Consider the following 24,909-nt stretch of genomic DNA (forward strand, 5'->3'; position numbering starts at 1 on the left):
GTGCTTTGAGTATGGTAAATAGTTTATGGTGTGTCTGTCTTTTCCTCCATGTCCGAGTGTAAGATGCTACTGTATTCCAAATAACTTTCCAAATGTATTACTTGAAGTTGTTTATTCCATAAACACAGAAACACTCTTATATGTGGCTCTTACAGTTTATTCTTTGCTACTTAGAGGATAATAAGATTACTTGAACTTTTTGAAGCTGTGTGCCTAAATGTAGTCCAAAGTAAACCTTTTAGTTACAAAAATTACATAGAAGCTGGTAATCTTTTTGAGGGAGGTTTGGTAACTTCTATCAAATGATGACCATGTACTGTCATTGATTTAATGCTCCCTGGTGTTTTAAATTTAACAGCTAAAACAGAAGTATTGGTGGCTTCCACAATTAATGCTAAAAACATGCCAGGCTGGGAGAGAAATGCCAAAAAAAACCCCTGCAAGTAGTTTCCATATGTTGCTGACACATTATTTCCTGGAAGGCTGGTTGATGTGTTGGCAAAACTAGTATAATATGCCATTTTCTATTAAAGTTTGGGAAGAACAATCAAGTTGCAGTTCTTAAAATGGAGAGTTGGGGATGATAAAAGGTCTCTACTTCGTGGCTTTTCTGGTATTCTGAGTATTTGAGGTGATCTTTGATCATTGATCTTTGCATGCTAAGGCATTGCTTTTTTGTCTGTTGCTATCTTTTGCTAAGCTAAGATACTAAACCAGGAGCTACCAGTCTTTGATTTCTAAAGAAAAGGAAATTTCAGTCAAACTTTTAGAGGTGGTAAAGGAAATGTAATGTGCTTTTCCTTGGGGGCAGGGGGAGCAGGGAAAACCTAGAATGGGAAAAAATAGGAAATTATGATTCTATGATAATATTACATTAGACTGGTTTGGGTTGGAAGGGACCTTAAAGATAATCTAGTTCCAACCCTGCTGTCATGGGCAGGGACACCTTCCACTAGACCAGGTTGCTCAAAGCCCATTCCAACCTGGCCTGGAACACTTCCAGGGAGGAGGCATCCACAGCTTCTCTGTGCAACCTGGTTCACCCTCACAGGGAACAACTTCATTATATCTTATCTAAGTTTACCCTCTTTCAGGTTAAAGCCATTGCCCCTTGTCCTAGTGCTGCACTCCCTGATAAGAGTCCCTCTCCAGCTTTCTTGTAGGCCCCCTTCAGGTACTGGAAGGCTGCTGTAAGGTCTCCCCAGAGCCTTCTCTTCTCCAGGCTGAACAAGCTCAACTCTCTCAGCCTGTCTTCACAGGAGAGGTGCTCCAGCCCTCTGATCATCTTCGTGGCCCTCCTCTGGACTCGCTCCAGCAGGTTCATGTGCTTTTTATGTTGGAGGCCCCAGAGCTGGATGCAGTAGTCCAGGTGGGGTCTCATGAGAGCAAAGTAGAAGGGGAGAACCACCTCCCTTGACCTGCTGGTCATGCTTCTTTTGCTGCAGCCCAGGATATGGTTGGCTTTCTGGGCTGCAAGCACACATTGCTGGGTGATGCTGAGCTTCTCATTAACCAACACTCCCAAGTCCTTCTCCTCAGGGCTGCTCTCAATCCATTCTCTGCCCAGCCTGTATTTGTGCTTGGGATTGCCCTGACCCATGTGCACGACATTGCACTTGGCCTTGTTGAACTTCATGAGGTTCACACAGGCCCACCTCTCAAGCCTGTCAAGGTCCCTCTGGATGGCATCCCTTTCTTCCAGCGTATCAACCACACTGCGCAGGTTAGTGTTGTCAGCAAACTTGCTGAGGGTGCACTCAATCCCACTGTCCATGTTGCCAACAAAGATGTCAAACAGCGCTAGTCCCAATACCAGGCCTTGAGGAATGCCACTTGTCACTGGTCTCTACCTGGACATCAAGCCATTGACCGCAACCCTTTGAGTGCAACCATCCAGCCAGTTCCCTATCCACCGAGTGATCCATCTGTCAAATCCATGTCTTTCCAGTTGAGAGGCAAGAGTGTAGCGTAGGACAGTGTCAAATGCTTTGCACAAGTCCAGGCAGATGACATCAGTTGCTCTTCCCTTATTGACCAACACTGTAACCCCATCATAGAAGACCATCAAATTCGTCAAGCACGATTTGCCCTTAGTGAAGCCATGTTGGCTGTCACCAGTCACCTCCTTATTTTCCATGAGCCTTAAGGTAATTCCCAGGAGGATCTGCTCCATGCACAGGCACAGAGGTGAGACTGACTGGCCTGTAGTTCCCCAGGTCTTCCTTTTTTCCCTTTTTAAAAACAATGGTTATGTTTCCCCTTTTGTAGTCAGTGGGAACTTCTCTTGACTGCCATGACTTCTCAAATATGATGAATAGTGGCTTAGCGACTTCATCTGCCAGTTCCCTCAGGACCCATGGACTTGTACACCTTCAGGCTCCTTAGATGGTCTCGAACCTGATCTTCCCTTAGAGTGGGCAGTTATTCATTCTCCCAGTCCCTACCTTTGCCTTCTGCGACTTTGGCAGCGTGGCTTGAGCACTTGCTGGTGAAGACTGAGGCAAAAAAGTCATTGAGTATGTCAGCCTTCTCCATATCTCAGGTAATCATGTCTCCCATTTCTTTCTGGAGGGAACCCACATTTTCACTAGTCCTTTTTCACCAATGTACCTATAGAAGCTTTTCTTGTTGCCCTTGATGTCCCCAGCTAGATATAATTCTATCAGGGCTTTAGCTTTCCTAACCTGATCCCTGGTTGTTACCTGTCCTTTCTCACACCCTCTGTAGGCTTCCTTTTTGTGTTTGAGTTTGTCCAGGGACTCCTTGTTCATCCATGCAGGCCTCCTGGCATTTTTGCCTGACTTCCTCTTTGTTGGGATGCATTGCTCCCAAGCTTGGACGAGGTGATCCTTGAATATTAACCAGAGTTCTTGGGCCCCTCTTCCCTCCAGGGCTTTATCCCATAGTATTCCACCAAGCAGATCCCCAAAGAAGCCAAAGTCTGCTCTCCTGAAGTTCAGGGTAGTGAGCATGCTGTGCACCCTCCTCGCTGCCTTAAAGATCTTGAACTCCACCATTTCATGGTCACTGCAGCCAAGGCTGCCCTTGAGCTTCATGTTCCCCACCAGCCTGTCCTTGTTAGAGAGAACAAGGTCCAGCATAGCACCTCTCCTCATTGGCTCCTCTATCACTTGAAGTAAGTTAGCAACACATTCCAGGAACCTCCTGGGTTACTTACACCCTGCTATGTTGTCCCTCCAACAGATATCAGCGTGGTTGAAGTCCCCCATGAGGACCAGGGCTTGTGAATGTGGGGCTGTTCCTATCTCTATAGAGGGCCTTATCTGCTTGGTCTTCCTGGTTGGGTGGCCTGTAGCAGAGCCCCTCTATAATGTTGCTTGTCCCTACCTTCCCTTTAATCCTGACCTACAAGCTCTCCATTAGCTCCTTGTCCATCCCCAGGTGGAGCTCCATACACTTCAGCTGGTCATTGACATTGAGGGTGACACTCCCTCCTCATTTCCCTTACCCATCCTTCCTAAAGAGCTTGTATCCGTCCATTCCAACACTCCAGTCATAGGAGCCATCCCACCACATCTCCATGATGCCAGTAAGGTCATGGCCCTGCACGTGTGCATGTCTCTTAACTCCTCTTGTTTATTCCCCATACTATGTGCATTTGTATAGAGGCATTTAAGCTGGGTCCCTGATGAAGGTGACTTATTGGCTGGAGTGGCTGGAATTCCTTTGTGCTGCTCTTCAGGTGCTCTCCTGCTGACCTGTCATCCTTCTCCAGGCTCTTGGCACTTATTGCTGCCATTGGAATCAAACTGGTAGGAGTGGGATGGATTGAGGTTCCCCTCCCCTGGCAACTTTAGTGTAAAGCCCTCTTCACCAGCTTGGCAAGCCTATGACCAAAGATGCTCTTCCCCTTCTTTGACAGATGCAGCCCATCATTATTGGCCCCCTTCCCTTCTGTGTGTGCCGGTGGGGGAGTTTTTGTCTGTTTGGCTGTGGGTCTACTGCAAACTGCTCTTGGAACCAGCTATCTAACTCCTCAGCTTCCCTGATGTTATGCAGCCGCCTTGCCACCTCCTGCAGCTCAGCTGCCTGCTGCAGGAGATCCTCCACCTGGGCACACCTTTTGCAGGCAGGGCTGCTGCCTGCCTCTGCCCCAGAGGAAAGGTCCGGGTGCTTCCCACAGTCTGGGGTCTGCACTGCAGCCTCTCCCTTCAGCAGCTCTGTCTGGGTGGAGGCATCAGCCACTGCCAGGGCAGATGGTGCAGACCCCCAAGTTGGACCTGCAGTCTTTGCTCTCAAGATGAGTGCCCACCATTCTGCCCTGAGGGTCAGGCAGGATGAGTGCCCTTGACCTGCATGGGTGGTCACAGAACGGTGACTGGTTGCTGGGTTACGTGTACTTCAGGTCTCCCGCTCAGTCAGTGGAATGTCCTTCCTTTGAAGCAGAGTCCTCCCTGCGTGCCCTTCCGTGTGACTTGCCATGCCATGCCCTGGCTGCTGTACCACAGCCAGTTTTCCCGCCCTGTTGGCAGCACTCCTGGTTGCCAGCACTCCCTGGGGCTGCCTTTTGTGGGAGCGGGGGGGTGGCTGCTGCTGCTCCTGTCCCTGCCCAGGCCTTGTCAGCCGCTCTTGTGAGAGCTGCCAGCGCCTGGTGGGTCTCTGCCTTCCCCGGGGGTTTCCCGGGCTCAGGAAACCCCCCTGTACACAGCAATCCACCGCTCTGCTGCAGAACGCACCTGCACTGGAGCAGATCCCCTTGGCAAGGTTGCAAAATGTATTTAAACCAACACAGTTAATGAGTTAAATGCATTATTAAATTGTAATACTCTGTCTTAATAGAGCTGAACTTGTAGGCAGGACTAACTAACCTACAAACAAGCATCCAGTGCTCAAGGGTAGAGCCCAATATCAGGGATAGGCAAATTGGTGACTCTTTAAAAAGCTGTGGTTCAGGTGATGGTGGGCTGCTCCTGGTATAAATAGTACCAATCCCTTGGTGATTCGGGGGGGTTGGGACAAGCAAACAGGTAACTGTGGCTTCATCTTAGCTTTTAGCTCTACTGTGATTTTTACCTTTCTTCCTGAAATAGAGGAGGAAAGGCTGAATGTGGCAGTCAGACCTGCATATAGGGCTCTGTTAGATAAGAGTAGTAATTATTTCTAAAAATCTCAGAAGTAGCTTTTGAAGGATTTTAGTGCAATGGTAATGTCTTAAATTTACAATACTTTTTCTTAGGTAATCTAACAACCTTTTAAGAATAATACCTGTTTTTCAGTGTCCCCCATTCTAAGCCTGAAATGGCAGAGTAGGAAGGGAGGAATTAGTTTTAGCTTGGTGCCTGTGTTTCTGTACCTCATGTCTTCACCTGTGGCTTTCTGTTACCATAGAGTAGGACTGGTAACAATGCTTTTCCAAAAAGCTTAAGATCTTTCTTAATAAATTGTCTTTATCTTACTGCTGCTGAAAGGTGAAAAGTACATGTGAGGAACAGTGTCTACTACACTTCGAAGCTGTGGCCGGTGTCAGGTGTCCTGCACAGCCAGGCAGGGTTAGCCTGCAGCACAGTGGGCTAACATCTCCAACCAGAAGGTCTGGAAAAGTGCATTAAGCTGAATCTGCTTAAACGTTTAACGAAATGGGGACAGTGAAACTGCTGTGGGCTCTGACCTACACACTGTCTGTGTGCAAGCACAGACATGTTTTTCAAACTGAAAAGGGGAAACCGTTGTTGCAGCTGACTCGTGTGCTGCTTTTCCTTACTCTCCAAAACTGATCCCTTCCTCAGCAGATGGACTGAAAGAGTGCAGGCTGTGGAGACAGTGATGGGGACTGCTAACTTTGTTTTTCCCTACTATGATTTGAGGGAAGCGTGGGGTCCAAAGTGATCACATAGTACCAATTCCTGCCCAGGAATGGGCTTCCATCTGTGGGGAAGAAAAAAAAAACCGGAGCAATTGTATGATCCTTGCACATGTTGTCCTGTTCCTGGTCACCCTACCTTAGATGAGGCTCTCTATGCTAATGCATTCAGGTGCTTGAAAAACAAACGTGCCCACCTGTGTCTTGCAATTGAGGCTTTCTGACTTTCAGCTGTCAGCCTGGCTCTCTGCTTTACCAATGAGGCTTTAGTTGGTGAAAGCAGGTGATTTGTATTTGCATCAGTACAGTGGCTGAGTTTTGTTCTGTGTAGGAAATGGCTGTTGCCACTCAAGCATTTAACCAATATCTGAAAGTCTGCAAGCACCTTCTGTTGGGAAAAGGAGCTAGTAACTGGTATTTCTCTGTATACGTTCTTTCTAAATAAGCATGACAGGACTGACGTCTTGTTTCTTTCTGAATATGGTAGGTATGAAGCAGAAAGTGGTCTTGTGACTCTTGCTCACCTCTTGTGCTTTTTTCTTAGTTGGTAACCTAAAAGTCATCTTTGCTGTGCTGCTCTGGGTGGTGGGGACTGTTATTCAGGCACCCTTTTGGAGGAAGGATCTTAATTTTTTTTCCTATGTTGATGAAAACTTTGGTAAGACTTTAGCCAACAATAGGACAGTACAAACTATCAGGCTAGATTGGAGAGGAGCTGAAAATGGTGATTTTTTTATTTTTTTATTTTTTTTAACTTCAAAACCCAGGCATCCATAGCTTTCTGAAGAGGTGTGTGAGCTTGTTGGGGTTTATTCTTCTTGGGAGGAAAATATGTGGCACCCTGCAGTCAGGAGAGTCTGGTTTTGGGGTGTTGTCCCCCCCATCCTGATGATGATACAATCCTTGTATTCGCTGTTGCTGTTTAAGTGAGTGAGCAGCTCCAATTGCTGCAGTTGTATCTCTTTAGCTGTTAGAAGCTGCTGAGGTGGTTCCTCTTGTGCTGGAGGAGCTGTCAGCTTTTGTGGCCCTCAGCTGGCTCTGTGCATCTTGGCAGAGAGGTGGGATGGCACGACAGGGCTGTCAAACTCTTGCGGCTCATGTAACGTGAGATATATGAAACTTGGCAGCCTCAATTTGAGAGAGGTCTGGTGGTGAGACCACAGGAATATTTTCTAAGTTGGTATTTGGTTTCATCTCCCATACCGAATATTTTGGATGTATTGACCTTCTGGGTACATGCAAGATGAATCTGTGCAGGCCATGGGGTGAGTCTATGCAAATGCAGGCTCTTGCTCAGTGAGGTGATGCTCATGGTTGCTGGTGCTCTGGTTTCAGTTAGCACAGCCTGACTTTGGCTTCATTATTAAGTTGCCTGATTCAGCATAGAAGAGATTCTTCTGTAGTTGGTTTGGGATTCGAATTATTCACTGATCTAGCTGTTGATTTGCATGCATATTTTATATTGGATGCTTAACTTAACAGGGATCTTAGTAAATATATTTGGTGTTACTTTAAAGAACTAGTATTTTCTATACTAGACCTAGTATTTTCTCTTTGTGGAATGCAAATGAGTTACCCTTTATATCAAATAAGATCAATCAGATGCCCATCTGTCTTAAAGTTATCCTAACAGTAAGCTCCAATGTGTTGTTGCACTAAATATGTGGTTATGATAAGACCTGTGATTGATTTGTCAAATAGCTTTTAAAATGTATTTTTCCATTGTGTGGTCTTCTGAGCAAATATGCAGGTACCTGGCATGTAAATAAACCTGAATACTGAGGTTTATTCCATTTTATTTTTGCATGTGGAAGCTAATGCTGAGCAGTCTTGTTGAAGTAAGCACAGTAGGATAGTGCTGTATTGTGTGTCTAGTCCATTTTGTGCAAAATAACTGAACCATGCTTTAATGTGATAGGATGGAGATGTAAAAATTGGCTACTAAGCTTGTGCATGGAGATTAAAGTTATACAGGAGAAGGCATTGATGGCTGCACTGGTTCTTGTGTCAGTAAAGATTACTCTGCTTAAACGAAAACATACTCTCCAGGTTGCTGGTATGTGAATGTCCCTTTATTTTCAAGGTGTAAGGCTTCTTCAGTGTAATCTGGGAATCTCTTAAATACATTGGAGATTACAAGCATTCTTGGATAGTATCCTGAATGCTGCTTCTCTGCTATAGCATGTGCTTGGCTTGGGTTTGGTTTGTATTACCACCTGATACGTGAAAACAGAGTCTCCTTGTAGTACATGGAATTATTGGTTTGTATATCTAAAATAACTTTTTGGAATGAGTGTAGTTTGTCCATAGCACTTGCATTTGTTGGTTGCCAACTTTTAATTTGAAATGTGGATGGGAATAATTGAAACCCCCAAGTTCTCAATCTTAATAAGCAAACTTGGAATTCAGGGGCACAGTGGGGAGAAACACAAGCCAGATTCGGTGCAACTGCTAAGACAGAGGTGGGTAGTAAACTGGTAAGACTTAAAAACTTTAGAAACTGGGTGCTTAAGCAGGCATAAGCAAGAACAGTTGTTGCCTTGGGTGAAGAGAGGAAGATTGCATGAAACAATTTTGGAGACTTTAGTACAGTTTAATATTAAGAAAATGGTTAATTTTGCTACCTTTCACATGTGCTGTTCTCTGTAATACCGTGATTTATGAAGAAAATGGTCAAAGGCCTCAGTCGAACAACAACTATCCTATTGATACGGAAGGCTTGATTGTCTGATGCACAACTTGATTTTTAGACTGATGTGTGCCTCAGTAGAAGCTGTTTACCTGTCATGTGATCAGTTGAGAATATGCATTTTTCTCCTTTCTGCTTTAAGAAAAAAATCAGAGACCATACCCAGAATTTTTTTTGAGACCCTTATCAGTGGTCACAAATGAAGTGCCCTAGCCACCCCTGTCTGCCATGTGGAAGATCAGAACTAATTTGAACACTTGGTACTCGTAGGCAAATTGTACCTTGGCTTTTTGCATGAGAGTTGTCCAAGTTGCTGGGGACTGTCCCCACTCCTAGTTTTGTTTAGGAACTTCTTTGTAGATGCAAGAAACCCAGCCCAAGGAAGGTTTTTACACCCAGTGTATTCCTAGATCTATTTTGATGGACTGCTGCTCATCTATATATTTTTTTTTCAGAAAACTTTCTGAATATGTTTAAGTCTAACCACCAAATACTGCTCTGCAGCCCCAAAGGCTTAGGCATAGATGTACTTCTCAGAGAACTGGCATGGTTTCCAGGTGCCAATCCCTTCCACCCCTGCTTCTTGTGAGGCAATTTCCTCTGGAGAAAGTTCCTAATGCAGTGTTAATTGCTTGCAGTTGAACATTTGTGAGCAGTATACTACCCAAATGACTTGTGAAAACGACTCTGGTATGTTTAACTTGGTTCAGAGAAAACAGAACCCCAGGGGTGGATTTGAAGGGAAAACATCAAGGTAGAAACAGTTTTCTCTTCCAGGAACGTCCCCCAGTACCTGGTGAAAGAAGGAGAGAGCATCCTGATAAGTATTCTCTAAAATTAGAGACACGAAAACAAGAGATCTGGCAGATGGAGATATATTGTGGCTTCTTCCTGGATAGTCCGCTCAGCTTAACACTTTTTCTTAGCGTTCAGCAGCTAAGCTTATGTGTTTTCCTACCAGGAGAAGCTTCATGACTTTTCCCCCCCTATTCATTTTCTCAGATTAGTCAGCACTGGGTGTGTGTCTGTGGCTTGGGGTTTTTCTGTTTTGTTGTTGGTTGTTTTTGGTGGGTTTGTTTTTCCCCCTCCCTCTGCCTAGGCAACCCTTCTCAATTCAGGCTTCTCCAGCTTTCTGGGATTTCATGTACCAGAGAACTTGTATCAACAAACTGTGTGTTCAGTCCTGATTGAACAGGACATGAGGATCCTTGTTTGCGCACTGTGAACTGGGTGGATTTATAGATGGAAATCTAGAAACTGCAGCATTGTTAACATGCTTTGGTGAACTTGATTCTGATTAAATAATTCTGTCATGCAGACTTAAACTTACTGAGGTTGCTTTGGGGAAAAAAAAAAAAGTTGGTCACCCTTCATGGGACACTATTCAGTTGTGCAAGTTCAACTAACTTTTGTTAGGTACCTAAGCAACTCCTTTTTCTGTTTGTTTTTCAACAGTGTTTCTGACTTGCTTCTGATATGGATGATAGTTTCATGGCTTTCTGTACTGTTAAGTGACTGTTTGACCCAGCAGCTGCCATTTGATGTTGGTATTTACCAGAATTAAATAATGAAGGTCTGTGACCAACATAAATCTAGAAATAATGTTCCGTCTCTGTTGCAGTCTTAATGATGGATGTGTGTTATGTCCTTGGAGGAACAGCCTGGAAAGCATAGCTCTGGAGAAGCTTGTGCAGTCGTGAAGCCATCCATCCTGGTGCTCTCTACAATTTTGAGCAGGGGAAGCTTTGAGTTTTGACCATAAGAATATAAAGGCATCACTTAATTGGGATCTCTGTATTGCCTGTCCCTGTGCAGAATCTAGAGAATTTGTAATCATTTTTTTCCACTAACACTTTTTTTATATGGTAGTAATGAAAGCCCCTTTATCTGTGTGTTCTCCCAATTACTTTCTGCTGCAGATTTGCATGTCCTACATGTGGTTTAGCCTAAGAAATAGGATTTTATAGGTTACTGCTAACAAACTGAGAGTCTAGCTGTAGAATGGCTGCTTAAAGTGTACCAGGTTGGACCCATGTCCTTTAAATCATCCTGCTGGCAATCACTGCTTGTATGTAATTCAGGTTTTCCCTCCATTAGGCTTGTAAAGCCAGTGAAGTCAAAGCCTAAAGGGTTAAATGTGAGGTAAGCTGTATTGCCAGACTGGGTAGTTTATACATGGCACCAAGTCCTAGAACTCCAGAGAACCAATCCATGTGTACAAGTGAATCATCTGACCAAAGGGGCTGTATGGTAAAAGTTAGTGTGATGGATCCTTGCAAAAAAGACTGAGCTGATTCTCTCAAAAAAACAGCCAAAGGAAGTCAAAGGCAGATTTTGTCTGTTAATCATGTAGCTCCAGTTAGTTTCAGTTATTCAAGGGTTATGATCTAGTTTATTATAAAACCAGGGTGCTGCTTTTGTCCCTTTGTAGCACAGAGACAGTACTTTGCTGGTGCGTGCAATGTCCTCTCGTTGTGTGTATCTTGCATCTCACAGGGAGGCTGTAGCAGAAGCTGAAGCTTCCTTGGGAGCATCAGGTATGGATGCAGCGCTGGATTTGTAACACTTCTGTTGTGGCCTCTTGCATTGACTTTGGTCAGTCTTGAGTTGAAGTGAAGGTTAATGTTCCCATATAACGTATAACTGTAGTTCCGTGGTGTCTGCGAAGATCTGGTGATATATATACAGTCTACTCCTGTGGGAAGCTGTGGAGTTGGCTCCACAGAAGTTAAATGAGGAGAGCTGTTTGAGAGGCTGGTGTTTTGAAGTTAAAACACTTTTCAGCTCTCTGGTTAAAATTCTGATGCAGAGGTTTGGCTGTACTGTAAAATGAAATGTAGACTATCATAAGCAGCATGCGGATTTGATGCCTAACTTCAAGCAGATTGATTCAAGGAAAAGTATTAAAATAATGGATTTGCACCACTTGCATCTTAAGGAAGAAATCTATAATTCTTTGCCAGACTACAGCATTCCTGAGTGGTCTCAGAGGGACTGAGGGGACAGTTTCTAGACGGGAGCTTCAAGTCCCACTGTTGCCCCGTGGATGCAGGACCCTTCATGAGTGCTGCTGCTCAGGGCTCAAGTGGAGCCCCTTCCCCAGAGCCAAGGGGGATCCACAGGGGGCCAGGCAGCAGCCTGCATGTCTGGATGCTTCCAGATCACCTGGGTGAGACCAATAACCTTGCCCGGGCAGCCTTTCAAGCAATGTGTACGCAGCTCCCCCTCCTCTCTCTGGTCCTTCCCCCAACAAGTCCCAGTGGAATTTCAGTCCTCACGGGGCTGCAGGCAGCCTGCTGACAGCTGGCACAGGGAGCTCGTGCTTTCCAGAGAGCACCAACTGTACCCTGCTGCCTAACAGTGTTGCATAAATCAAGCTATTTTCTTGAGCAGCTCTACAAAACTGTCATGGTGTCTGTCTTGTTCTTGTTGTTTGTCTGCTGCAGATGTGCAGTGCTGTGTTTAGCTTTGCAGAGCTAGTCCCTGTTGGATTCGGAGGCTTGTGTGTTCTGGGACTGAAAGACAAACAAACAAAAACTGTAAAAAGAATAAAATACAAAAATAAACTCTCATAGCAGAACTGATCTCACTGTGAGAAAGTTTCCTTTGTAGGGAACATAATATTTTTTAAAATATAAAAACAGTGTGGGATTTCTTTTTTTTCTGAGACTACAACATTTGGTACAATGGCTGTGAATTGCCTGGTTGCTCCAGATGCCAGTTGTGCAACACTGCAAGTGAAATATTGGTGAAATTGTTAAGTTTGATAAGATTTAAATTACTGTTCAGCAATACTTACTGAAAGCCCTCAACAACCAGTGTACCTTTAAGGCTTATCATTGACTTGGAGCTGCTTCCTATTTGGCTACCAAAATACTGTTTTTCTGTAACCAGTTCATTGCAGTGTTGTTAGATTTTTGTTTGCTATATATAATCAGTACCCTTGTATACTGAAAAAAAAAAGTGTAAGAACAACTGTTCTTTAATTGGCAACAGATTCAGAATTAAATTCTGCTGTGATGCTGTTGCTGTGCAAAAGTGCAGTCCTAACTCAGTGGTAGAATTTCTTGTAAAGTAAGTGGAAACTGTTCTTGGCTGGTTGTAGTCTTTTTCTGAATGAATGACCACTTCTGCACAGCAAGCATCTTTGAGTTTGCAAAAAACTGAGAGTTGATTAAACTGCTGACCTGGTTAATGTAAGAAATCCTGAGCATCTTCATTAATTCTTCAACTTGTACTGCAAAAGGCTATCATGGCAGGGCTGCTGCTTTTTCAGTCATTAGATGCCATGCTGATCTGCTTTTTCAGACAAATTTATCAGGTTATAGATTCGTTACACAGAATAATCCACTAGAGTGGAATAATATTGCTGCACTTACTGTATCTTGCTTCACCACAGGTTATGTTGGGAGTACTCCAGATGCTCTGCAAACTAGTTCATAGTGTATGTCGGTGTTAAATGTAGCCAGTTGCTGAATAACTCAGGTTTAGGTGAAGATCTTAAAGGACACATGGTGCATGGGAGCAGATGAGTCTGTGGCCTTAACTGTGTGATGCCATTGACAGTCACCACGCTAGCCAGAATACTGATAATGTCAGCTACATGTTGTGTGCTGGAGAGGCACACATGCCTCATAAAATAGTTCAGGAACATGAAAAGTTTCAAGTCAGCACATAACCTTAAGTAGTTTCAGTGTATGCTGCCTAGCATACTGTGGTATATTTGCTTGGCATTAAAACTTGATTGTAAAGGCAAATATTTAAAGCAGGAGTTATTTCAGTGGTAATGGTTAAAGCCATCTCTGCTCTGACCTGCCAAATGAATGACTAAGTTGTGGATCACTGTTAGGAAACAAGGACTGTTAATTTTTTCCAGGGTTATGCCTGGCATTTTAGCCACCACCTTCGAAGCATGGTTTGCAGAGTGGTTTTTTTTTTGCCGGTTTTGTACTTGCTGTTTTGTCAAAGACTTGTACTTATCAGTCAAGAGGAGATTAGCAGCAGACAAAAAATCTTTGCTTAATTAAACATCTGTAAACCTAATAGTCAGAGGGGATATTTTAAAACAAAATTTTAAAAAACCAAACAAACCCCTGAAAAGTAGCCCCAAACAAACCACAAAAACACCAACAGCAACAACCCCCCCATTATTTGTCTTGAGGATCTAAGGCATAATGGTAATTCTGCACTGCTTCCCTTGGTACCTGCTTCTCTGTACTAGGTTTGACTTCAGCTAGGATGAGAAGCAAGTAAGGAATATGGGGCGAATTAAGAGGATTGACAGCACTGTAAAAGAGGAGAAATGTGTAAAGGAGAGTAGAAAGGTTGCCGAGAGGACTGGCCAGTTAGTTCAGAAACCAGTCAGCCCATCATCTACTTTATTTGAAGTTTGTTCAGCAAGGGTGCTGATGGCTGAAATGACCTCAAAAAAATGAGAAATGATGATAAAGGATGTATGGTGAGAGACTTCAAGAAAGCTGCTAGATATTTGAAGACTATCTTGAAACTTGAAGACATTCTTGAGCACAAACCTTATTTGCTCAACTTTAAAGTTTCACTCACTTGCTGTATGCGAGTGTCTGGGCAGACCGAGCATGAATTCACAAAGCATTTTTGTTCTTTGTAATCTATTACCACCTTCCTACACTAGTAATATTTCAGTCTAGAGGGAAAATTCCTGTGAATAATCCTGGCTCGCTATTTGAAGATAACACTGTTTGGTATCTTTGTGACTTGAAGATACCAAAATGTATAAATGTACCCTTTAAATGGTAGCAATGGAGAAAATCAGTTAAGCTGAATTCCGGGAAGCGGAGAAGGTGAACAATATTTGTAACCCCTATCTAGTCAAAGAACTTGAACACTGATTAGGATTGTCGGAACACAGGGCTCTGGCAGTCTCAGTCTTGTTTGTGCTTAGCTATTCAATCAAGTCTTTCAAGAAGAAGGACTTGAACCTTGACCCTCCAAGGAAGTGCCGTAATAACTGTGCTGGTTTCTTTTCAAGTTCCAGCTCCTTATTTTCATTTTGTCCTCAAAGTTTATCCTACTTTGTACAAGAACAGATGCTTCTGCTGAACAATTTACTTGGGATAAAATAGCAAAAAAAAAAAAAAAAAACAAACCCAAAAAACCAAAGCATCTTCCTGAAAAGTTTAAATTAACCAGGAAATAATAACTTATATGTCATTCTTACGAGTTCCTAAAGAGTAACAGACTAAATATTGGTCTCAAGGAAAACCATGCACAGCCTTTGTTTATGATGGTAGTGGATAAATGAATGATAACTAAGTATATAACTGACCATGTGTGCAGTTGTGTACTGCACTGTACTTTGAAAACCCCATGAGTAGTCTGTGCCCCATTTAGCAATGAATGCTGTCTTAATGAAGCCACAAACGAATGAGAGCCTGATTAAATTGTAAGAACGCACCGGAATATCTGAGCAAGAGGCTTGTTGGTATTCTCATCTGCGCATTCAAATAAGTAGCTTTGGTTTTGTTTGATCATGCACTTAATCTCAAATAATAAAGTACACTTTCTTACGTGTGCTGTCTTAATAGCGAGGCATTTGTCACCAGCAGGGGAGTGCTTATCTCTGTTGTACAGCAACTGACGAGATGAATCTCACGGAAGTAACAGTGGAGGAAAGGTGCGTGCATTTGCAGAGCTTCCTGGTCTAGGGGGTTGCACCTTCAAATCCCCAAAATACTAGATGCCACTTCTAGATGCTGTTTTCAAGTGTCTTGGTCATCTAAGTAAATGATGGACTTAATTTACTTTTAAGAAAAGTCACTGGACCGGTCTTCCACTTCTGAATACAGAGTTCTCCTGGAACTTAACTTACAATAAAAATCAGAAGTTGGTAATTATTAAAGGAAGAAAAATTGTGCTATCAAGACACTGTGTTAATCCATTGGAATGTCTGAGTGTATTATGTGCTTACAAATAATAGTCTGAACGTGAAGATGGAGATAACAGCCTAACATCCTTGAAGAAAGGCCAACAAGGATGGCCAGAGTTTATGAACAGTTAAAAAGATAAGGACTCTTCATCTTAGGAAAGCAATGACTATGGGCAAGGACACAAAGAGTCCGAAAGCAGTTGAAGCTTTTCATTGAACCAGTGCTCTGAGGACTGAATCCCTGAAGGCTGTGAGTTTGGGGAAAGCACTGGCATTGCTGTCTCTGTCAGACAACTATTTAATAGCTAGTAGGAGCAAGCTACTGGGGTTAGACGTAGCATGAGCAGCCATGTGTTTTGGAGTAGTCTGATGGTCCTGTGTCATGGTTTGAACATCTTGAGGGAAGTCAGCACCTCTCATACAACTGTTGCCTGTTTTCTGCAACTGTATGCTCAACTGCCTTACCACTTTACTACTTCCATACCTTAGTGCCAAGATTTAACTGTTTAAAATTAATGTTGCTTGGTTACTACCACTTTTATGTTATGCTGGTGCTTCAGTGTTGAAGCAAGCTGGCAAATAGCTAAGTGGGAGGCAAAACCTGATGGGTCATGCCTGTAAAAGCGATACTACACCTTCACTCAAACATGCCTGCACGATTGCTTGCAAGCATAACTTGCACATTATTTCTGGTTACTGTACTCAGTGTCTCACATTGCTTTTCATTTTTTTTAAAATAGCCTACAGATGTCACTTAGCTACCCTGTGGGTTTTTCTGTTACATGCAACAGCACCATCACAGTGCCAGCACTGATGATACTGTGTGTTCTTAAGCAAGCAATGCCATTAGCATATTAGCACTTAATGTAATTCACTTCTAGGAGTATGTTGTAAGATTACAAATGTTTGGGTGAAGTTGTTTTAGGAGCTTAACCCATCCTCTCTTCTAATAGTTTGAATTAGCTTAGCAACAGGCTAATTCTCATCAGGATGTGACATTACTGATGTTGCACAGGGAGCTCTAAAATCATGATTCTGGGCAAATGGAGCGTTACCTGAAATAGCATGTTTTCCCAGTGCTTTCTGATGGAACGTGTGTAAGCAACACTGGCCAGGGTGTGTTTGGAGGGATGCCTGGTCGCTGCAGACTCCCTCATGGACGCTACCATCTCTGCCTTCAGGTGTACGTGCTGAAAAAGTCAGACTTGTATGATTGTGTTGTGTTCCAGAACATGGTCATATTAAACTGGTTATAGCATAACACACTGACGTACGAAATGCCTTAAATGGTTTCTGACTTCAGTGACTGTAGTAATCGTGACAGTGTAATACTGTTTTCTGCTGAAATACGGATGCTGACGGTGCATTTTGTCTGGTATCAAAGCATGTTCAGTTAATTAGAGCGCTTCTAGACTGCCTTCCTGTGTGTCTGGGCACACCCTCTCCTTTCAGATTTATCCCCTCACCCCTTCATACAGGCTGTGCAAACATAGCTGATAGGTTTGAGTAAACACTGTGTGACGGTGTGGGTGAAGGCACAGAGTTCCAGATGGAGTACCAGGAAAAGTGTAATTTATTACTGTATGCATTGACACTGACACAAACAGACTTGCATTCTTGTAGTAACTTGTAAACTTGAAGCTTGAATTATCTGTTGTAATCGATACGGTTTTGATTCCTGTTTACCCAGCACTGAATGGAGTCACTGTCCCTCTGCCCTTTTACAGCACACCCCCGGACACCCTGTGTAGGTTAGTAGAAGTGATAAGGTCTTGCTCTGAGCCCTGTTCCGTGTGGTGGTGTGTATTTCTCCTGGATATGGGGCTGCTGGCAGCTGATTTCTTCTCCCTTTAGGAGAATCTGCTTGCCAAGCTCCTTTATTTCCCCCCCCCCCCCCCAAAGTCATGCTTCTGTTACCCTAAGCTCTTACATCTGTTGAGGAAGGGGAGAGCTTAGAGCTATGATAAACTCACAGTTCTTTTTTTCTTTGCAGTATGTAAGCACTTGTAATATACAACTGAAATTTGGCAAGCTGAGCTTTACGGAAGGCACAAAACAGCTGAACTCTTCTGCGCTGCACTGCAGGGTGTTGTGGAGGCCAGGCATGCATAACGCTTGTTGATGTAAGACAAACTCAAAGTGAGTTTATTAGTAATATTTAGTTTAGAGAATTCCCCAAGTCATTAGTTGCCAGGAATACTGTATTATTGGGAAGGAATGTTCTTGGGAAGGGCAACTGTTCTGTCTATGCATCTGCTAGTGACCACTCCTGTGGAGGAGATGCTGGCTGAGGTTAACTTTTCATTCAGCCTCCTATGGCAGGTCTTAAATCTAAAAAAATTTCTCATCACCAGGAAGCATTCTCATAAGGCTGGTGAACATATTAGTACCTGCAGAGTTACAGAATGTCAATTTTCTGAGGACTAATGTTTACCTGGGTTACAGACTTTTATACGCTATAGTTCATGTTTAGGGATACCTCAGTTTTTATGCAGGACACTTTTAGGACTCTAAGTGTGGATATGAAGCTGTATTTGAAGCTAGTCTAGTTGCTCATGAAAGTATCAATTACTAAAGTGAAAATATGCTTTAAAAATAGTTGAATCAGTGGTTTATTGGTGTATATTCTCTGGGTATGTGGAAGTCCAGAGCACTGAGCGAGCAGACTTCTATATATACATGTACACATTCATATATGCAGCTTTAACACACTTCCTCATTTTTCTACTCCATCTAAAAACTGCTTTTATTTTTATTGGAGCTTCTTCAGCATCAGTTGGATCAAGGTTTACTTAGCTGCCTGTGTTGTTTCAAATTTTGGCATTATTAGCTATGCATACTATAAGCTAATGTGTCATTCTTTAAATTCTTGGAATCTCAGTCTTCCTAAGTCTTGGCATATTGAAGTTCCCTGTTTTCTGTAGTGAGAAAGCTCTTGAAAGAGGTAAGACTGCTGGTTGGACCTGAGATAACTCTGAATCAAAATGGGATCTTAAGTTTTTGTTGCATGACTAGGTGAGCAAGCTTCGTTATGGGCTAGTCTCCAGACAAGTAGAAACTAGTTTTAATGTGTCAAAAGTGAAAGCAAAGTTTGCAAATATTTTTCAGCAGTTGATTCTGCAATTGACTTAAATCAATGGAAAATTATTCAGTGCAAGTTCTTGCCCTGCCTCCAGGGGAGACTTTTTTTTTTTTTTTGGAAGAACTCTTGAATCTGCCTTACATTTCCTAATGGAAGATGAAAATGAGGGTACTAAAATTGTTCTATAGGGATTGAGTAACAGTGGGTATGCAAAGGACCTAGATCAGCCTTAAGGAACCAGGAAATTCTAAGCTAGTCAAGCTGTTTCCTCTTGGGGAAGGAAGAGTAGGCAGAGGAAGGTGCTGTCTGATCTCAGTAGCTTGTTGCCTTGTTCCATGGTCGTCTTACCCTCAGTCTGAGACACATGTTCAAAGTCCTGTGTAAAGACAAGGTTGTGAGCCAGAAGCCGCTTTGGTTTTGGTTCATAGTGAGCACACAAATTCCTGCAGTTCTAGAACGGTCTTAATTTGAGTGCTGCTTTGGTACTGAAAACTGTTTACAGGCCCTCCAGCCTGTCTGGGAAGCTTTATACTTCTCATTGGTATAAGAAAGGATTTATTTTGAATGCAGTTATTCAAGTTACATTTCCAGGTGAAGAAAACAAGGTCTGAAGATGTCAGCTTTTTGAATGATGCATTCTTGCTTTTAATAACTTACCTTTCACTACTTGGCACGATGGCTTTATTTTACACTTTCCAAAGATTTGTTGATAAGTATTTGGGTTTTTTTACCCCTGCTGTTATTTTCAAAATGGTTTATATAGTTTCTGTAAGGATTTAAATTTCTTTGTTAGAGAACAAATCAAGAGTTGCTTCTCTTGTCATGGCAAACTTGTTTCCCAAAGCAGTCATTGATTCCTATACAAAAATATGATCAGGGAATTGGTCTTCAGTGTGCCTAATCAACATAGAGATAGCGCAAATCTCTTTTTATTATTATTATGTTTTCTTATCTTGTAGCCTCCTTGACTATTCTCATTGTTGGAATCAGTATTGTCACCCTAGTTGAGACTGTTGGTAGTGCAGATCAAATATTCTGTTCTTCTGTTAGCTCTGGATTTTTAGTCTGTAGGAACTCTGCTCATCGTGGTTCCTACGGTCAAAATAATTTTAGACTTTAATATAATTCTCATATTAGCATGCATTATTCTGTCCATACTATATACTTAACCCTGATGTTGATGTGCTGCTGCTTTCTTTCCACCAAATTTCAAGTATGTCATTACATCAGTATCCTCATCTGAGGACACCACACTCTGGTGTCTGCATTGCAGTTAACACCACCAATCTGTTTGCTCATAGTTTTCAATGGCAAGTGCCCTCCTCCTTCCCATTCTTTGATTGAAGAGTGGAATCTGTCACTCCAGATGTGTAATGGTGTTCAATACCTGTCCCTGCTCTTCAGCTGGGAAGCTGGCCTTTGTCAATGAACACACCTTCAGCCCAATTTCCAAGTTGGATCCAGTGAACTCTGTCCCTCCCATTTAGACTTTATTGCTCTGAAAATGACCCTTCTTCCTGCCAGATCCCCTACCCCACTGCAACCATATTTTACAAATCTGAAGTTCTGGTCTCGTTACTGGTACTGGGAGCCTTTCAAATGGAGTCGTGCTATGGAGGTCATCCATCTGCTTCAGACAGTTTGTATCTTGTCTCTCATTCATGTATTTGGGGTTTTGGTACCTGGGTGCAGTCTTAGTGCTTGCTGGGAATGTGTCCTTTCACATTGCAAGGGCTCTTCTTTAGTTTCCCCCCTCGCACACCATCACCACCACTTCCCCCACCCCCTTTCTGCTTCTGTAGGATTTTTGAGTGAGGATATGTGGCTCTGCTCTGTTGGAGAGGACACTGGAATTCTATCCCTGCTTGACTAATGTTGTATCATCTTTACAGAAGATGGAGGCTGTTGCTATACAGGGAAGTGCTCTCCAGTGACTCTGAAGGGGTCCCGTGTGCATCTACCTGTTGGTCACCCCAGTAACACTGGGGTAGTGTACTGGTGTAACCCCAGAGCTGACTATGAACCTCTCCATCTTCTCTTTATTTCAGCTCTTTGAAGGTCTTGAGCTGCCTCTGCTGTGCATTGCTTCCTCAAAAGGCAGGAAAAAAGTGTTCAGTGCAGAGAAAAACTGATATTTGCTCTTTGCTATGTGCATCAAGGAATCAAGGAAGTTTTTCTTCACCGGAATTCTTAATGTTGCTCTTATGTTGCTGCTCTGGTGTCTGTTCTAGACCTGAGCTTATACAGCAGCATTTCACCATTATTACAATTTAGATCTCTCTTAATTTCCTGTCTGCATGCAAGCTTGTGCATAAGAACATATGTGTGACCAGACATGGTCAGACTGAAGATCTGCCCAGTGCCATGTCCCGTCTCCAGCAATAACCAGGGCTAAATGCTGAGAAGAGTATAAGAACAGGATGAACATGTAATGGTTCTTCCCTAGAGTTCCCCTAGCTGCTCGCAACTTGTGCCTGAGAATTTGTTGAGTTGGTATGGTATTCAGTTTTGGACAGATTTTTCTTACATGGATCTTACCTGCTTGCGTTTGAACCTGTGTAAGCTTTTGGCTTTCAGGCACTCTGCAGTGAGAAGCTTCGTAGCTTGACTACACACTGCATGAGGAACCATGCCCTTTTGTTGAGTACCTGCTGTTGAAGAGGGGAAAAATGATGGTTCGTTCCATCATGTTCCTCAGATACATTTTGCCTGTTGAGGAGCCAAGTCTTTTGGTTGTTCCTTTACTTGCGTGGAAGCCAAGCGAGCCAACTATCAGAATTCAACTGTGATGGCACATGATTGTAACTGACTGAAGGATTCAAAAGTTTCTTGGCAGTCAGGGAAGTAGAATTGATTTGTGAAGGTAAACATGCATGAATGGCATCATTGCCAAAGCCTGATTTCCTTAAGGAAGTTGGTCAAAACGGCTGCACTTGATTCAAAGACTAATAGCTTAAGAATGCTCACTGTCTTAAACTCCCGGTTTAGCTAATCATTTTTCATTTCTTTTTAATTTCAGAACTTTTGAATCCTCTTGGGAAACATGAAAACAAAGAATTACTTTTTAAATATCTTTCAGGACAGCTGACACATTCCAGGGAAAAGCTGTTTTTTCTGCAAAGTTCAGAAGAATCTGCATTCTCTGGGATTTTAAATAAGCATAAAATGAAAACAGTTTGAAATTTAGCCTTCAAAATGAATGTTGAAAAGTCAGATGACAAAGCAAAGAATGGCTTGAAGTCGTCCTTACTTATAAGGGATGAAAATGGAAATAACTACGCATGTGATGGAGCTCCACCTTCCTCAAAGAATTGTGCCACCAAGATACACGGTAACTCAACTGACCAAAATATAGTGACTGAGCATGAAGATGATGCTGTTACTGAAAATAAGAGTGACTTCAGAAGTATTCTTTTAAAACAGCAGTGTATTGAAGCACTTCGTCAGCAGAAGACACCTGGTAAATACAACTGCACAGGAGCTGTGTTGGGAGATGCAGATGCTGCATGCAAGTCTTCCGTGACTGAACAGACTTGTGTGTATCCTCTGAACTCTGACTTGAAAGAAACTACAAACTTACTGAAAGGTAACATTGTTATGGAAAAAATGCAAAATCAGAGTATCAAACAATCGGTGCCTTACAGTCAGACTGACCCTAAGTGTGTATTACCTCTTCCTGCTTCAGAGCAGAATACGCAGTCCCTGATAAAGGATAGGGCATGCTGCCACCTGAGCGCATTGGATGTTACTAATGTTACAGGTGAAACTCTGGGAACTGATCAAAATGATGACATGCATCTGAAGGAAATGCTAATCTCTTCTGAAGTAAGTATGAGGGAGAAATTTGATAGAACCAGCTCAGAAAGAACACCTAATTTCTCTTCTATGATAGTGGCTTCAGAAAGCCCAGGTGCATATTCAGAACTTGAAGTATATTGTCCTGCCTCTGCAGGTGTTGAACACTGTCTAAAAAACACTAACAAGACTGATAAAGAATCACAGGAAACAGAAGCACAGTCTGTAAAACCAGCTGCTGGATGTATAGATCCATATATGCGAGATGCATTATCACCATGCATTATTAATGAAGATGACCAAGTGAAATCCTTGCAGGATACTCCTAGCCATGATGAAACTGGGAATTCCAATGCTGCAACATGCACGGATAATACTGTAAATAAAGTGCACCTTCTTCCAGTAGATAAAGCAGGTGGAGAACAAGTATCAAAGAAAACCAGTGAACCCTTAACCAAAGAACTAAGTATCTCTGAAAATGCTGCTCTTCAGGATATGCACAACACCTCTTTAATATCTTGCAGTGTACCAAAATTAAAGAGGACTGTTATACCTGATCTGAAATGCGAAGCTACTTTTGTGGTGTTCAGTCCTATGGCTGATGAAGGTGATCCTGCTCTATGTACTTCAACCCCTAAAGAACAATCAAAAAACACAACTTTTTCTGTTTCAGCTTTGGCTGAACTTAGAGATGAGTCTTCTAAAGTAAGACCAAACGAGGCGTTTGTAGGAGGACATAATAGAAGGCCTTTGCTTAAAGCTGGTCCAGGAAAACCAGTGGGCAGGTCTCCTATTGTGTCAACAATAACCAAAGCGAGGAAATCTGAGATTGTTAGTTTTCCCAAACCTAATTTCAAAAACGTTAAGCCAAAGGTTATGTCTAGGCCTGTGTTACAATCAAGAGACAGTGCAGCATTAAAACAGTCTCCCCAGTCCCCCCAGCTATCAGCTGTCTCCTCATCTTCACTGGTTGCTTCCCCAAGGCAATTGTCCCCCTCTATAAAAGTGCTGAAAAAGAAAATGGATCTAGCTAAAGATACTAAAGTGGAATTGCCTGTGAATAAGCACCATAAGCTACATCTTAACAAACACCTCTTCACTGGCCAAGTTGTACATGCCACAACGCATCCCAGAAACACCTCCCACAAGGCTTCAAAGACACCTGTGTTAAAGCAGAATCTGGAAGACATTGGCAAAGCAAGCTCTACGTATTTGGCATGCTCCTCAGTTTCTCCTGCACTTCCAACGTGTGTAGAGAACTCAAAAGAGATGCTGAACGATAAGATGGAAAGTTCGAACTCTTTCATGCAGCCCTGTGCTCAAAACATCTCTCTGTCTGGAGGTCAAAAAGAGCAAAGCAGCAACATGGGAATTCTTCTGGAAGCAGCACTGTTAAAAGATGTGGCAAGTGAAACATTTGACCTGCACTCTGTTCCTTTGGTAAGCTTTTTTCTTTACGTGCTTAATTATAAGTTTTGTACATTTGGAAAAAGGGAATTCTGCAATGCACAGTGCTTAATGGAAATTGCAGAATGGGGTTTTGTGTCTAAAAATGTAAGTGGAGCGTTGACTTCTGGTTGCACTTGGCCTCAAGTGCTGTTTAGCATCTTCAGCTTTCATCTTATTCCATGGTATAAAATTTTTTTGTAAAGCCTTTTTAAGACAATGCAGTTGGTAAGATTTCTAATAAAAGCAAGCATGTCTTAATTTAGTCAAGCTGGTAAAATTGCATAGCATAACTTGATAAGGTCTTTCTAAATATAGCTTTTAATATGTGCTTTTATCAAGATAATTCTAGTGGTGTTCTAACTTTAAATAGACATTAGAGATAAATTGCTGTTTTCAGTATTTTTTTCTTTCAAAACGTGTTTTAGAACTAAATTACACTTTTAAAATTTACTTATGGAAATGTTGTGTATATATTAACAATAATATTAAAGTCACACAGAATCCCAAGACCAGTAAGTTGGTCAAGCATTTTATTTTTAACATCTTACTTTAACTGTGTGCTTTGAATAATTTGGGAGTTTGTTTATTTGAAGTAAAACTGGGACTTGTTAGAATAGTTAAGAGTAGCCAGGAAATATTTCTCATGCAGAGGGCATATACCTGGTTTTGGGCAGTCAGCCAGCTGGAAGGTGCAAACTTCCTGGCCGGGAGGTACGTGTGCACTGGTTGGTTGGGAAATATTTTCGGACGAGTCAGCTGCCTGTCAGGAGAAACGTGCTGCTTTCAAATGCTCTGAAAGAAGGTTAAAGTAAAAGGAACGGTGAGAAAAAAGGGAAGAGCCTCGGGACTGGATCGACCAAGATCTCAGGAGGTGTGGTAGGGACGGAGAGTTGGAGTCTTGATGCTATATGGAGTCCCTCCTGTTGTTCGCTTGTGGGTTCAACAGCTTATGTTAAATTGGTGAAATGGAGGCAGCAGCTGTTATCAATAAAACTGGCATTGTCTGAATTTGTCAGGCTTTACTGATTTGCCAGAAAAATTCTAGTAAAGCTCAGTATATGGAGGAAGGTACATATAAACCAGTTATTTTAAACCTGTCTTGGGTCCACTCCTGAATTTATATTTTATGTATGGCACCTGAATGTGAAAGATTTTAACCTGTTTCTGTG

The 24,909-nt window shown here is 42.5% G+C and overlaps 1 protein-coding gene across 3 annotated transcripts in view; it reads left to right on the forward strand.

The window, feature by feature from the left end:
- Positions 1 to 21,691: 21,691 nt before the first annotated feature.
- MTUS1 (microtubule associated scaffold protein 1) overlaps positions 21,692 to 24,909 on the forward strand; it is an 89,832-nt gene continuing 86,614 nt past the window's right edge. For all 3 annotated transcript variants that reach the window (XM_035897812.1, XM_009642428.2, XM_035897813.1), the window contains exon 1: positions 21,692 to 23,731. In XM_035897812.1, coding sequence (XP_035753705.1) covers positions 21,692 to 23,731 — 2,040 coding nt within the window. The remainder of the gene's footprint in view (positions 23,732 to 24,909) is intronic.

This window comes from Egretta garzetta, unplaced genomic scaffold, assembly GCF_000687185.1.
Source record: "Egretta garzetta isolate BGI_Z169 unplaced genomic scaffold, ASM68718v1 scaffold46, whole genome shotgun sequence".
Lineage (NCBI taxonomy): Eukaryota > Metazoa > Chordata > Aves > Pelecaniformes > Ardeidae > Egretta > Egretta garzetta.